The sequence below is a fragment of the Parus major genome, chromosome Z (assembly GCF_001522545.3).
Source record: "Parus major isolate Abel chromosome Z, Parus_major1.1, whole genome shotgun sequence".
NCBI lineage: Eukaryota > Metazoa > Chordata > Aves > Passeriformes > Paridae > Parus > Parus major.
The window spans coordinates 327,123-342,447 of record NC_031799.1 but is presented as its reverse complement, the minus strand read 5'-3'; the positions used below and the strand labels follow the sequence as shown (position 1 = coordinate 342,447).

Here is a 15,325-nt window from a genome sequence, read left to right as displayed (position 1 = left end):
GTTTATTAACGGCAGATGTCTACTGAGGAAAACACCCCTGTGATCAGTCACTGCAGGGTCATCAAGTCATCCCATGCAGGGAATCTGTCACATCACACCATCCCACCCTCCCCTTACTCCTGGAGAGTTGCTGTGTCTAGTGACAAAAACATGCTCAAAGTACTTACCCAAACTGCTGTTTATCTTCCAGGGAATGTGACTCCCAAGACACATGGTTCATAGAAGCAGTGGTGGTAGACCCTCCACACACTCGGTGCTCACAGAGCAAAAAGCACAGCGAGACAATTCAGCCCCAAGCTGTGACATCTGATCCCACATGAAGCCAGTCTGGGTTTTCAAACAACACCTTCCAAAACTGCTGTTCCATCTTCCCACTCCGAGCCCTGCTGGGCAGCCCCCACAACAATTCCAGCACAGCTTGAGCAAGCTGTGTCCCACCTTTACAAACGCTTGGCTGCCACCAACACGACCCTTCCCAGACAACACGGAAAGGCACAAGGCGGCAGCTGGGCCAGGCCTGTCCCAGCACAACTCGGGACATACCTGCTCATCCACCTTCCTCTGCAGCTGCACCACCTTGTTCTCCATGCCGATGTTGAGCTTCTTGAGGTGCTGTGCCGAGCGTGCCTCGATGCGGAGGGCCTTGAGCTGGCGCCGGGCCTTGAGGCGCCGCCAGTGGCACTGCAGCACCACGGCGGCGGCCCGGGCCCGGCGGAACTGCATGCGGGCCAGCCAGCCCCGGGCATACTTCTGCAGTATGGTGGCCTTGTGTTCCACCAGCATCTGCAAAACATGGGCACAACGGGGCAATTAACAAGAGACAAGGCACAGAATTGTGGAATCACAGAATGGTTTGGGTTGGAAGGACCCTAAAGTTCATCCACCATCAATGGACACCTTCCATTAGACCAGGCCACTCCAAGCCCTGTCCAGCCTGGCCTTGGGCATTTCCAGGGATACAGGGGCAGCTACAGCTTCTCTGGAAAACCTGTGTCAGAAAACCTCATCACCCTCACAGCCAGGAATTCCTTCCCAATATCTTCTCTAAATCTACTTTCCTTCAGCTTAAAGCTGTACCTGGAAGGTCACCTGTACAGCAACTCTGGCTTGGCTGAAACAAACATTAAACACTTCCCAAACTGCCTTGGAAAGGGCTTCTCCTCCAAGGAATGTCCTGGTAGGTGCAGGGGGTTAAGGCTGGAAATGGAGGCTGCTGTTTTGCACTCTCTTTCATGAATAGCATTTCCAACCCTGCTGGTGGAGGCTTCTCAATTACGCAGGCATGGCACATCCAGGCCTCTCCTAGGAGCCTCCTTGGTCTCAAAGTAAAGACCTGTTTGGCCAGCAACATGAGGGGATATGATCCTGGCTGTGAGGACTTCATGGGAGCAGGTGACACCTGGGCTCAAGTGTGACTTTGTGGACCACTTCAGAACAGATCTCAGAACACCTGAGATCCAGCAGAGCCACACCTCCAGAATAAACAGTCATGAACATACACACCAACACTTAGCAATAAACTTACTATCCCCTCAGCAGCAAACATTACCCATACCAGAACAGATCTGTAGATTTTTTTTTTTTCTGTGTTCCACCTCTGCATTATGATAATTTTTACTGCGGATAAATGATGCCCTGATGGGATTTCATATCATGTGGATAACCTTCAAATAAAACCATGAGTCCTTTAACTACAGTTTGCAGCCACTTCTCTAGCATGATTCAATTCCTAGTAATTTTTATCAGTTCTCACAAAATTTCTGGCATGTTTGCATTCAATTTCATCCCCAAAATTTACAGCTATCTTGTCAGTCAGTGGCAGTTCAATTCACTAAAACTGAAGGCTGACATTTTAGAGACACAAACAGCATGTTGTTTATAGTTTCCTTATGCTTCAGTCTGCTAAGGAAATAAATAGGAGAATTCAAAGATTACAAGACATTTTATTGTTATTAGTTTGGGTTAAGTTGTCTCAGAAAAGGTTATGCGATCAGCTTCTCTTACATTTTGTTTCACCCTAAGGCTTTCTTTGCAGTTGCAAATTTTAATTCCGAATAAAGGGATTATATGAATTTAGGATGCAGCAAGAATGACTGTGAAATGAGCTTTGTAGTCATCAGCCTCAGCATTCATAAATGGGGAAAGCTAGGGATGCCCAAAGAGGTAAAAGAAACCCCACTGCATTGCCCTGGGGAGTTATTTCAGCTTTACAGCAAAATTTTGGTGGGCACTGGGCATGCCCTCATCCCACAGATCATTAGCAACAGCCCCGCATCTGTTGCTGAACATGCACTGAAACCAACACCTGTATCTAAAACCTATACCCAGGTGCTCCAGAGATTAAGGATGCTCAGATTAGAGAGGCCAAGCCTTCAGCCAACTTCTACACCTTGTTAAGATTTGGGTGACCTTGAATCTCAGAGAGTTTAACTGCTGGACCAGCTACCTCACCTGCAGAAGCTTCCAATTTAAAAACAGATGCTGAAAAAGCAGTGGCAGCACAAACTTCTTATCACCAGTTGCTGTGTCTCAGAGGATAACCCTGGTCTCTCTGGGAGGTCACCAGGGGTCCAGGTGACCTCAATTATTTCCAGGAACAGGCCTTTCCCTCATGATGCTTCTCACTTCTTGGAGTACCCCCACAACCCAGAGTTAGGCACCCATTTTGGTAACAGTGCTGGGTTTGAGGAGTGGACAGAACATTTTCTGAAGCTGTTCTCAGTTTTCCTGACAGAGAGTAGCTGGAGAAGGACTTTGGACAAGTCCTGGAGGATGGAGGGACAGCACCCAGGCAATGGCTTCCCAGTGCCAGAGGGCAGGCCCAGCTGGGATATTGGGAAGGAATTGCTGGCTGGGAGGGTGGGCAGGCCCTGGCACAGGGTGTCCAGAGCAGCTGGGGCTGCCCCTGGATCCCTGCAGTGTCCAAGGCCAGGCTGGACAGGGCTTGCAGCAGCCTGGGACAGTGGAAGGTATCCTTGCTGTGGCAGTGGGGTGGAATGAGGTGATTTTTAAGGTCCCTTCCCACCCAAACTATGCCAGGATTCAACAATTTCTCACTGTATCACTGCTGTCATGAAACTGAATCTTTTGTGTCCTGCTCCTGGTTTAACCCAGAAAGGTAAAGGAGGGACCTAATTAAAGAGATATTTCTATCAATTAATGACTTATTGCCTTCCATGACAGACCCTCCTCATCCTCCCATCCCACTGGGAACACCCCAGAGCATGCAGCTCTGACATACACTCAGTGGATTGGGGAGGTTTTAGCAGAGCATAGGTTAGATCAGATGACATTTCCACATCCCCATGATGCCTCCAGGCACCACAGCAACTACCTTCATTTAGCTGCTCTGCTGAGGTGCTGCTGCCAAAGTTTTTTTTTTGCTTGCACAGCTTTGAATAGCAAAGCTCACCATCACCGTCCATTCTCCGGTAATACTGGGGGCTGTCAGCTTCACAAACATCAACACAGCCACAACAAACACACCGCAGAAGTGAACATAAAGGTTTGTTCTTCATGCAAAGAGCCTCCTGGAGATGTACCTGGTGGTAAATCCTCCTGACAAACATGCCCCGAGCAAAAGCCTGGATGGTGAGGGTGGCGTTGCGGACCCTCAGGAAAGCCTGGCGCATCCGCAGCATTCGGTACTGCTTCTGCAAGATGATGGCAGCCCTCGTCCTCCTCAGGTGCTCAAAAAGCCTGCAATGCACAGGAGGAGGGTAAGCAGGGAAAACCAGCTCCACTTCTTTCTGATAGAGTAAATTTTAAACCAGGGGGAGAGGAAAACCTTTTGTCCAATGTGGGTTGATGGTATTCTGGAAAGACCAACAGCTGGGCTAAGAAAGCCTCCATGCTATCAGACAGCAGCCATGGAACCCAGGAGCACTGGAACCACAGAGCAACACACCTCATAGCTCCCAAACAGCATTTAACCCAAGCACTCCCCAGGTTTTCCTTGGTTTGAACTCTCTGCCTTGTGTCCTTGCACCAGTCAGTGCCCAGGTTGGCCTCATCACTTCCCTGACTATAAAAAGCACACGTCACACAGGGTATCTACTGACTCAGTGAAAACAGCAGCAAATTGATTTGACATTTAAACTGGTGTGCACTGCTTTGGCAACATTCCTGAGCAGAGCCTCAAGCAATTCAGAGACAGTAAATAATGAGGGAAATGGTCAACTCTGCACCACGTTGCTCCCATTCTCCAGCTGAACTCATGTTCAATTTGCTGTTACATGGGTTAATAAATGCCCATAAACCCTCTATTTAATTTGATAATTAGTTTGTTTTGCTGGATTTATGATTCATTTATTGCTCTCAGCATGCATCATTATACAGAAATTTGATCCACTTATTTTATTTTGTGAAAAGCGTATCAGAACTAAGAGCCACATCAGATTGGTTTATATATTCCTTTGATTGAGGCAAATGGCTTCCCATTATGACCCACTGAGCCAGGGCTTCCTGAAGAGGATAAGGGATGGTCTGGCTCCAAAAAGAGACAGTAGTTACTCTGATGCCATCCAACCCTACAAGCCCTGCACAAAAAGGGGAACTGAAAAATTATGCAGAAGAAACTTTTAAGCAGCTGGTTCTCTCTGACACCAACCCCTTCCACAACCACAAATAACGCCACCAATTCAGCTAGTATCTCTGATGCTCTTCTGCTGATTGTCTGACTTGAAGAAGGGCCACAAGAAGGAAGGTGGCCAGTGTGCTGGGATGTTGTTCCATTACTTCACTGCTCCCACACACCCACCCCACAGCTGCCCACTCTCTGGCAGCGTTACCTACAGAAACCCAGGAAGCCACTGACACGAGTGGTCTTGAGGTTCCTGCACAGAACGAGTTAACACTGGGCTCTGTATTTCTCTACTGTACACAGCCCCCCTTGCCAGTGATTTGGAGTGATTTTCCTCATTACAAAGGATACAGACAATCAAGCCTGAGAACTCCCCCTGGGCATCATGGAGACACATTCCTGGTCCCTGCAGGGCAGGAGTGCATACCAACTAGGCAGCTCTTCCCTGGCTCATCCAAATGCCCTTTACCAAAGGCAGTCCCAGGAAAACATCAGTTCTGTGAAACACCCTTCAGAGTACTATAGTCATCTCATTATAACCTGACTGTCAATGTTATGACCTTGGCCCTGCACCTAGAAGTTAAACTAATGTAAATATGAAACCACTTTGAGGCAGAGAATTTCCATCTCTTGTCCCTCAATAAAACCAAAGAGAGAGGACAGAAATGAGTCCCACTTTAGCCCAAAAACTCTCACCACAGCATTACCCAGGCACACAGTACACATCTTGCTTTCAAGCAACCAGAGCATCTTACAAGTCCCTCACGTGAAACCCCTCAAGTTTAAGTTCCAGAAGATGCAACAGATTGAAAACACAGGTAGCCAGAGGTGTTTTCACACCTCACTTCCCAGCTGGCCCCACTGTGAGGCTCCCCAGGACCCACCTGCGTGCCAGGTGCCTGCGGGCATAGCACTGCAGGGTGAGGGTGGCTCGTCTCAGCCGCTGGTACTTGGCCCTCTGCAGCCAGCCCCGCACAGTCTTCTGGATTATGATGGTGGCAGCTCTGAACTTATCTGCCCGCAGTTTCTCCAGATATGCCACCTGGCCTGCACGGAAAAAGATCTTGGTACGGCCAAACTGGAACTTGTCTGGATCCTTTTCAAAAGCATAAAGGAAACTACATTTAATTGAGGCAAACATTACCTTTTTTTTTTTCTTTTTGTTTTCAGTCTAAGTTGATTAGAAGATACAGAGTAAAAACACCACCTTGAATCAAATTTATTAACTTACATCTCTTCTTAATTGGGTAATGAAGACATTATTAGACTCCATTATTAGACGTATTAGATTATTAGACTTATTAAACATTATCAGATATCTTTAGACTTACTACACTTGAGCATCTAAACACCCAATAATGCAGCACTAGGACTCAGTCTTAAACTCCAAATATTTACACAGATTTTGAAGGGGTTTGGAGTTGGTTTCTTTGTGTTTTGTAGGGTTTCTTGCTTGGTTGGTTTGGGGGTTTGTTTTTGTTGGGTTTTGGTTTTTTTTTAGTGCTGGTGTTTATTTGGAGTTTTTTTAGGTTTTGGGGTTTTGTTTCTTTGTTGGTTTGGAGGGTTTGGAGTTTAAGTTTGGTTTGGGTTTTTTTTGTTTGTTTTTTGGGTTTTTTTGTTAGTTGGTTTTTATGTAAATAAAGAAATCTCAGAATCTCAAAATCGTTTAGGTTGGAAGGGACCTTAAACATCACACACATCCAAACCCCCTGCCTTGGGCAGGGACACCTTCCACTAGACCAAAAATTAGAAATGCAACACCACAGCACTTCAAGGAAAAGACTTCTTTCTCAAAAAGATTAATGTTTAGATCTACAAAGTCATACATGTGCTGCAAAAAACTCTGCAGCCAAAGGTAACACAGGGTGTAAAATGCAAAAAGAGGAGCCCAATTGGGTAAATTCCTCAAAATCCCGCAGGAAAACAAGAGATCAAACATTAAAACCTGTCTAAGGTGCTGTGCACATTCTGAGCCACTCAACAGCAAAAAACCTTTGCATGCACATTTGCAATTTAAAAATAATGCATAAAAGCAAGCAGTAAAGTTTTGGTAAGGAGAGGTGGCAAAACCTTCTGATTAGTTTATGGTAAAAAAGCCCAGATTTGTGGAATGCTTTTTCCATACAGGGCCATTGAAAGTCTCCCACACATCAAGATAAGGCATTTACTGCACTCTTCCCTTACTCATTTGTACAAAAAGGCATTTAATGATTGACTAAGGTTCATGATATGGTCCCAGGCTGGACTTCTGAAATGTACTCCAGCTGTGGCTAGACAAAACCAGAAGGAGAGGCAGGGGGGACACATTTTTTAAAAGAGGCAAGTCATTCATGTACAGCCAGTGATAGCAAACTCTGGACTTCACCAGCACTGAAATGATTCATTCCTCTTGACCACAGCCAAGAAATCCCATGTCCCACTTGTTCCTGCCATCTCCTCACAATACTCCCTCATTTTGGGAAAGCTCCCAGCCTGCCTGGGGTGGAGAAGCACCTGCATGAGCAGCAGGTGAAGCTGGAGCAATTTCAGACCACATCGAAGTCATGAGTTCTGTGCTTCTAAAATCACTGACAAAGACCTGGTCCCAGCTCACCTTAATGAGGTCTTCCAACAGGGTCTGACAGATCTGCTCCTTGTCATTCTTACAGAGGTCTCTCTTGTCCATAAGCACACGGTATCTATTGAAAAAGTCAGGGTAGGACCACCTGAAAGCAAAGCACACCCTGGGTTAGTCTGCATGCTGGGCACTGCTTCACTAAAATAAAGTGCTTGGAGTTGTACGGTGAAATATTTCAAGGGATTTCTCACCACTACCCTCATGGACCAAGCCACCCAAAAGGAGCTACTCACCCTCAGCCTGGCCCCAATCCCAGACACTGAATGATCATATCAGGGCCTTTCTAGCCTCCAACAGAAATGCCACAGATCACCCTGTTTTCACCCCTGATGTGCTTCCCAATCTGCTGCTCTTTTGCACTCAAATGCAACAATGAGTTGCATTCTCCCCAGCAGAAAGGAGAACCTAACTTTGGAGAAATCATGGATCTCTTGATTGCCCCCCCCAAAAATAATTAAACAGCAATCTTGATAAAGTTATAGATAATGAATCAAATAGATATTCTTTGGTCTTTGTATTCCCAAACTCTGCTAAATACTACTTTGAATCAATTGACTCACTAATTGCTCCATCTTGAGGTCTGACACCCTTCAAACAAACACAAAATCTTCTGGCTCTGGGAAGACAAAGCAGCCCCTTGGAAGATGCCTCATTGTCTCCAGCAGCAAAGCTTCCAAATAGGCAACACTTATTGAAGGAATTAGAGCACTGCACCCTACAGCTAGGAAATACCATCTCCTGTGGCTGGTGATGGATGTAGAGCCTGCAGACTGCGATCCTGAAATTGCTTCAGCATCTGCCAAGTTTCAGCTTTCTCTAAATTAACACAGTGAGTTATAAACCCCTCAAAACCTGAGTTTTTAATTAACACCAGCCTTCTCCAGCAATATCCTGAATGACCATTGATATTTCAACAAAATACGCCTAACAAACATCAAAGGGAGACTGGAGAGAATCACAGAGAATGTGATTTGTGCCCTCAGTCAACAAAACCACCTGCCCGATCCTTACCTGCAGGGATGCACTGGCAACCAGGACGAGAATAAAATGTGAAGAGCCTCCATACAGAAACATCCTCTTCACCCAGAAGCCCCATGCATACCTTAATTTTTGCATTACTGCCCCAAATTCTTCCTAATTTTACACTTCAGGGATTAAGAGTGTGGAAGAGAAAATAAAATGCAAAGGGCCAGAGCAATTGTGACAGGTCATGGCCAGTCTGGAGTGGTGAGGCAGAGAGAGACCACCTGAGCACTCACAGCTGCCAGCTCTACAAAATACTTCATGAAACAGAGTATTTCAGTTGGAAGGGACCTGCACAATCATCTACTCCAGCTGCTGGTATCTCACATGGAACACCTTGAAGGCTGGAAGCTGTGCTATTTGCTAAGGCAGGCATATTGCTGATTTCAAAACACACAACCAAAAGAGCTTTGTGTGTCACTTCAGAAAAGGCAACAGGGGGAGGAAAGCCAATACTTTTTCTCATCAAAAGTAATACTCTAATTAAAAGAGTACAGCGGAAGGAAATGCTTGCAAAGGGAATGAAGAGAGAAAGAAAGGTGGACTGGTAAGGATTGGGAAGCCACAAATAACTCCCTCATGGACAAACAGCCCCAAGGACACAACTAGTAAAGAATACAGGACTGGCAAAAACCAGAGTACCCTTAGGATTGCACCAGAAGCCAAAGTAAAATGGGGAGCTCCTGGAGGCAGAAGCATGAGGGAAACTGTGATGAAAGGATTTCCCATGCTCAGAACACTCAGATTGGCCCTGGAGCAGCCAGATTTAGTGCTGATTTAATCTCTGTCTCCATGGGCTAGTCCTGAGGCCAGGCAGCTAAGGCTACCCACCCTCAAATACCCAAAAGTAGTGGATTACTACTAAAAAAACTAAGCTGTCAGCTATGGGGAGCTCCCTCTGAGGCAAAAACTGAACAAAAAGGTTATGCAAGACTACAAGCTTGTGTCCTGTAAGGTTTAACTTAAACTTGCCTTATCTTTGCTTTTCCAGTGCCTCCGTTTTATAATTACATTTCCCATTCTGCGTTCTGCAAGTAAAACCCGTTTTCATTTTAAGCACACCCGGGGTTTACACAGCTCCAAATCAAACCTGAGAGGAGAAGCAGAGCATGCAGTGCCCGAGGCACACAGCCAAACACACGAGGCTGGCTTGGGTATTGCTCGAGCCAGGGAGAGCTTGGGAAGGGGGAAGAGAGGAGGAGGCAGTATTCCCATTAACCTGCCAGAGTCAGCTCAGGCACTGACATCATTAACTGCTGATATCTGGAGGAAAAAAAATCACCCTGCAGGTGCCACCCAGGCTTTTCCAGCAAAGAGCAGATGGTGAAAAGGCAGAAGTTGAAACTCAGGGCACAGGTCCAAGCTAGGCAGAAAGCAAAATCCATCATCTTCCAGCACCAAGGCAGAGATGGAGATCCCACAGCTGCTCACAAACAAGAGTCAGACACCTGGAGGAATTCCTTAAAAATAGATCACAGGTCAGTATGCTGTGGGTCTTCCTCCAGAGCCTGTCATTCTCATTTCCCAAGGTGGCAAAAATCGATTTTCCACATCCATCCTTAATAAAGGTGACTCACCTTTCAGGAGTAAGTCTCACATGAGTCATTGGAAGAGTCAGGGAATTCACCCCCTGGATTCTGCCGAGGTGTTTATCGGACCTGGTGCCATTCACAGCCCCTATCCACATCTCCCAGAGGTTCACAGCCCCACGCTGCACCCCCAGGGCACAGAACTGCCTCACTCGTGCTCTCACCACTCTGATTTAGCAGGGGATGACAGCCCTGACACCACGCTGCTCCTGTATTATTGTGCACAGAGCATCAAGACAAAATCTGTGCCATGCCAGGGCTCAGCCAGCCCATCAGGAGTTTATCTGGGATATCTGCCATCCCACTTCACCAGAAAAAGAAAGCTGTACGGGTTCATAGGTGCTGCTGTAGAATCCTCCCCAGAGAAAGCAACAATTAAAGCACTCAGGTTTAATGTAACATGCCTCATTGAACCACTCGAGGCCCAGAGCTGTATAAAATTTCCTTACAACTATGTGCTCAGAGAGAAACAAACATGATCCCCCCAGCCCTGCAAGGGAGACTTCTCCAGTGCAGAAATAATCTCGGTGCTTTGCTGTACACGCACTTTTAAAATTATTTTTCTGCACACACATCTCATTGTTTTAGTTACTATATCTTCATTTTCAGAGGGGAAACAAAAAAACCCACAAAACCAAAGAGAGAAAACTTATTTCATACTTGCCAAACCACACACTGACTCCCAGCAGGAGACAAAGGATGTGCTATGTTACCCCACAGCTTAGGAGGGCAGGTAAGACAATGGGAAGGGTGCACCTCAGTTCACCTTGCAGACAGGTATCGAACAAAAACCAGATTTCAGGTGCTTGGTATGCTGCCACACAACACATAGCAAGCCTCAGTGCAGGGCTGGAAACCACCAAGGGACACTAAATAAACACAACTCCATATTATGAGCAAGTTTTAAGATCCAGATTAAGTGGTGCAGACAAAAGAGATGGAAAAGAGACGGGGAGAAACAGGAAGAAGGAGGCACAAAAGACTGGGCAGATGCTACTCAAACAGATCAAGCCAACCTCAAACTGCTGAATTTTCCTTTGATGACAGCACAGGCCACTAAGGGGAAAAGGCAATAAAGGAAGGTAGGGATGCAGGAAAATAACTTATGCCTGTGGAAAAAGCCCTCCTTGGGCTCAAGCAGCAAAAGGAGGATGCTTGGCTGGGAGCTGAGACTTGGTCATCCCAGCAAAGTCTTTGTCATCTACAGGAAACAGAGGGAATAAGCTGTAGCACACACCACAGATGAAGTAATTTTATTTATTTTTTTTTTCTGTAATTTGAGCAGCCAGATTTGGATGTTTTACACAAAAATACAGCCAGGTGCAAAGCAAAGGGGCTGCTCCTGCACAAAATCAAGGGGTTATGAACCTGAGCAGAGCCAGCTGGGTTTATCACATCAAAATAAAGAGAGAGCATGGGTAGGAAACTGAGGGTGACATTCTAAGGAAGCCTCTGAAAAGCATCTTTCCAAGCAGTCAGCAACTGCCCAAAATATCCACAACCCATTGTTTTAGGGTTATTACAGCAATGTTACACCAGCTGCACTGAGTTAACAGCTGAAAGGAGCATAATAGGTCAAAAAAACTTCAAACTCTTAACTATAATATGGTTTATTTTGTACCCCGAAGTAATTGAACGTGAAATGTTTCCACTCAGGGTAAACAAATTCAGTGTCCTCATCACCAAACACCATCCCAGGCACCGAGCAAACTCAGTTTTGTGTAAGAAATCCTGGCAGCACCACATGGCGCCCTGCCCTGAAGGGGTCAACATATTAAACAGGAAGGAACTGGACAATACTGATCTTTCCAGAGGAGTCAAAACATGTCAGGAGGGATGCAGGTTCAATCTTGGAGCAAAGATTTGAGTGAAATTGTTTTAGAAACTGCAGTTCAGAGAGAAAATATCTCTTTCCTTGTTTACTGCAGCAGAACAGATTTGCCTTTCAATTAGCTCTAAAACATGCAGGCTGGCCTGGCTTGAAATTAGCTGGAACATATTCAAAGGGAAAAACAAGGGGGGAAAACCCCTCCATTTACATATTACACCTTTGTTGGGAGTGGGCAAACAGAACTGTTGGTAGCCAAAGCAATTTATAAGTCTTGTTATCCTGAAATGACAGCCAGACAGCTGAAGGCACATTCTGTAAAAAAAATTAGATACCCAAGGATGTCCATGGCAGTTTTCAATTATAAGTGTTTAATGTTTATAGAGTTTAGCAGCTGGGATTTCACACTGAATTGATACAAAAATGCTGCATGTGACAGTGAGCTCCAGCAACCAGAGGCAGCAGCCAAATGCCAAGGATACTTAAAACTATAAATACATAACTACAAAGAGGGTATTTCAGAGAGAACTGCAGTGATGAGGTTATTCAGAGTGGTGGCATGGTGGGAGACCACTGCTGCTGGACCACAGACTGGAAACCACCATTACCAGCAGGGGAAAAAAAAAAAATCAGTTTTGATGGAACCAATTTAAAAACTTGTTTAAAAGTGTATTTTGCTATTCACAGAGATCTGCTCCAATTAGTTCTCTATAGACTCATCTCTATGCAGCCAGTTCCTGTAAAGAAGATGAATGGTTTTACAGCACAGAGACATCTTCCACGCTTTATGCAGGGAAGCTGATGATAGATTTACTACCTACACACCTCAGACAGCCCATTCATCACAGTCATTTATGTACATGCTAACAGATACAGATTTCTTAAGTGCTGAGTAACATTTCAAAGCAAATGACACATTTTCAATTCATTTCAGACACAGCCAGAGCGCAGCCTACCATGGAAATGGTAAAATAAACCCAGGCATACCCTCAGTGGGCAGCCCAAGGCTTCAGATTTCTGTGACTTACATGGCTTGAACAACTACAACTTGTATCAAAAATTATTTCTTTTCTTAGAGGTAAAAAAATTATTAAAGACTCAAAACATCTAACTCTTCAGCAGCAGGTGGTTTTACCCAGAGACTCAAAGCCAATCACCCTCAGAAATTACTCTTGTGACAGTGTGCTAGAATATATTCAGAGGTGAGCATAACAGGATGAAAATAAGAGTTTTTCTATTGTTTCTGGATAAAACTTACATTGAGATAAACAAATTTGGAAATTCCCTGTTGCTTTACAGGGAAATTGCTTATACCCAAGCGAAGCAAAAGTCAAGAAGATCAAGTTTTCTGTTATTATTTTAAAGTTATTACAAATTTAGAGCCTTTATATGAGGTTCAAATTTAAAGCAATGACTCTCCTTTTTAGTTTTATCCTTAATCAAGCAATACTAACTCAACTTGTCTCAAAATACAAGGAAACACAGAGGAATAATCAATGCTCCTGTGATGAAAACTGAGAGAGGTTTCACATAAAACTGCAGAAAGAACTAAAAAGTCTCTTACTTTTCCTACAAAAGAAGATCCTGTGAAAGCATATTTTCCTAAGACAGTCTATAAGGTCAATTTAAATACACAGATTATTCACAAATTTTCAATGACATCATCCAGCTCCTGGGTCTGGATTTTCAGGACTAGAATTTTGTAAGGGAGATGAAGAACTACCAGAGCCCAAAGTGAGCATTCTATTTGGTGCAATCTGCTCCTATATACAATTATATCCCAGAAATATTAAAAATACACAAAAATCTGTCCTTCAAGCATCACAAACTTTGGAAAAGGTCACTCTGAAAGGCTGAAATAGCTTTTTGCACCCTGTTTTTTTGTCCCTGGAGGAAGAACAAGAGCTGACAAGTTGCTGTGATGGAAGAGCTCTGTATTCTTATTGTCCTGGGAGAAGATCTCATAACCAAAAGCATGCAAGCAGAGCTGAGAGCATCACTTTTTAGTTTGTCATTGTGGAGAGGTCCTTGCACTGGTCAATTCTTTGCTGTCTGGTTTCTCCCCTCTGTTCCCCCTCCCCAGTTACTAATTTTACATTGATTTTAGTGCTGAAGGGTCTAAACTGCAGTTAAGTGAGCAGAAATAGAAAAAACTCCACAAATCTGTAGGTTAATTATGAATGGAGAGGAACAGGGTGTCCATGCAGCCATGGTAAGGCCAGTAACAAACCTCAAACACACAACGCTCAGGTCAGAGCTCCCCAAACTCCCCCAGGGCCCACCAGGGCAGAGCCAGGGCCCAGACTGCACTGGGCAGTGTGAAATCCTGCTTGGAGAGCAAACAGCTGTGTTCTCTGGCCTCTCCCATGTGAAAAAAAACCAGATTTTTCATTGTCTCAGGGCTATTACTACAGAGAACTGACGGATTTGGCCTGGCAACAAAGATAAAAGACAACCTAAGGGCTGGAATTTTTGATTCCCCACCATGGCTTAGTGATCATGTAATGTAGAAGCAGTTTTTACTGGCTAATTCCACAGAAGTCCTCAGGACTTCTGAGATGAGAGCCAAAGGTGATGCTGGGTCTTCTAAGAGGGCCAGACTCCCAGCATGGCATGAGAACCCCAATCTCCCACACTGCCAGAGGACAGAGAGAAAATGCTTTCCATGAGACTTTTCTTCTTCTCCTTCTTCTGTTTTCCCTTCTTCCTCCTAAAGCAGCTGGGCTCAGCTGGTCAGGGAGAGCCCCACCACCAGCTGTGGGCTGCCCATGGAGGTCAGTGGCCAAGAGGAAGGGCAACTTCAACATGAGGTCAGTGGCCAAGACAGGTGAAGGGCAGCAGGGCAACCTCAACATGCAGCTGCCAGAAACCCTCTGCAGCTTTTCAGGGGCTGAGAGTAGCACACTCCTCCCCAAAATCCAGGACAGGGGGTTCCTCGTGGTGTTCCACATCATGCTCAGCCAAACTCCTCACTGTGCATATTTATAACTTCTTTGTTCCATATAAAATGGCTGATGGCTTTGCTGACATTAACACAAAGCTGCTTGGCACTAAAATGCAATTGATGCCTTTTTAGAATTATTTGCCCTTGTCATCTTCATGACGTATGTATAGTCTATGTTTTCTGATTTATTAGGCCTTTGAAACCTCTTTTGAATTTTATATCTCGATCAGCAGGAGCCTCACCACCCATAACCCTCCTTTTTTTGCGATGCAAGAGTTTGAAGCCTAGGATTCTCTGGATGTGCAAAGTCTACCACAATAATTTACAACCCTTATTTTCCTTCTCTGCAAGTAGAATCAAAATTTTTTTTAGGCTGAAATGAGGATTACAGCAGATGTCTGAAGCCAGGAAAAAACACGAAGAAAAGCAAATTTAACAGTGGAAGGCACTTCACGCAAAGAGGGAAGGAGTCCTTTAGGGCAGTGCTTGCTTCCAGAGCTGTTGTTTTGTTACTTGATGTCCACCTAGTTATGGGATCAAAGCAGGATTCCTTTTGTCTGCCAGGCACCAGTTTTTTCAGAGGTCTCATGAGAGCAAATTACCTCTCAAGAACAAACTGGAACACTGGACACAGCACAACACACCCACTGCCACCCCCACTTTGAATCTCTTTGCTTGACAGTGAATCTCTTGGACCTGAGGAACCCAGGACATAACGGGAGTTTTGCAAAACAAAAAAAAA

At 45.0% G+C, this 15,325-nt stretch overlaps 1 protein-coding gene across 4 annotated transcripts in view; it reads right to left on the bottom strand.

The window, feature by feature from the left end:
• MYO5B (myosin VB) overlaps positions 1-15,325 on the bottom strand; it is a 142,689-nt gene that overhangs the window by 44,023 nt on the left and 83,341 nt on the right. For all 4 annotated transcript variants that reach the window (XM_033520533.1, XM_015615102.2, XM_033520534.1 and 1 more), the window contains exons 18-21: positions 7,176-7,287; positions 5,467-5,678; positions 3,543-3,699; positions 544-783 (exon numbers count right to left, since the gene is read on the bottom strand). In XM_033520533.1, the coding sequence (XP_033376424.1) occupies positions 544-783; positions 3,543-3,699; positions 5,467-5,678; positions 7,176-7,287 (721 nt within the window). The remainder of the gene's footprint in view (positions 1-543; positions 784-3,542; positions 3,700-5,466; positions 5,679-7,175; positions 7,288-15,325) is intronic.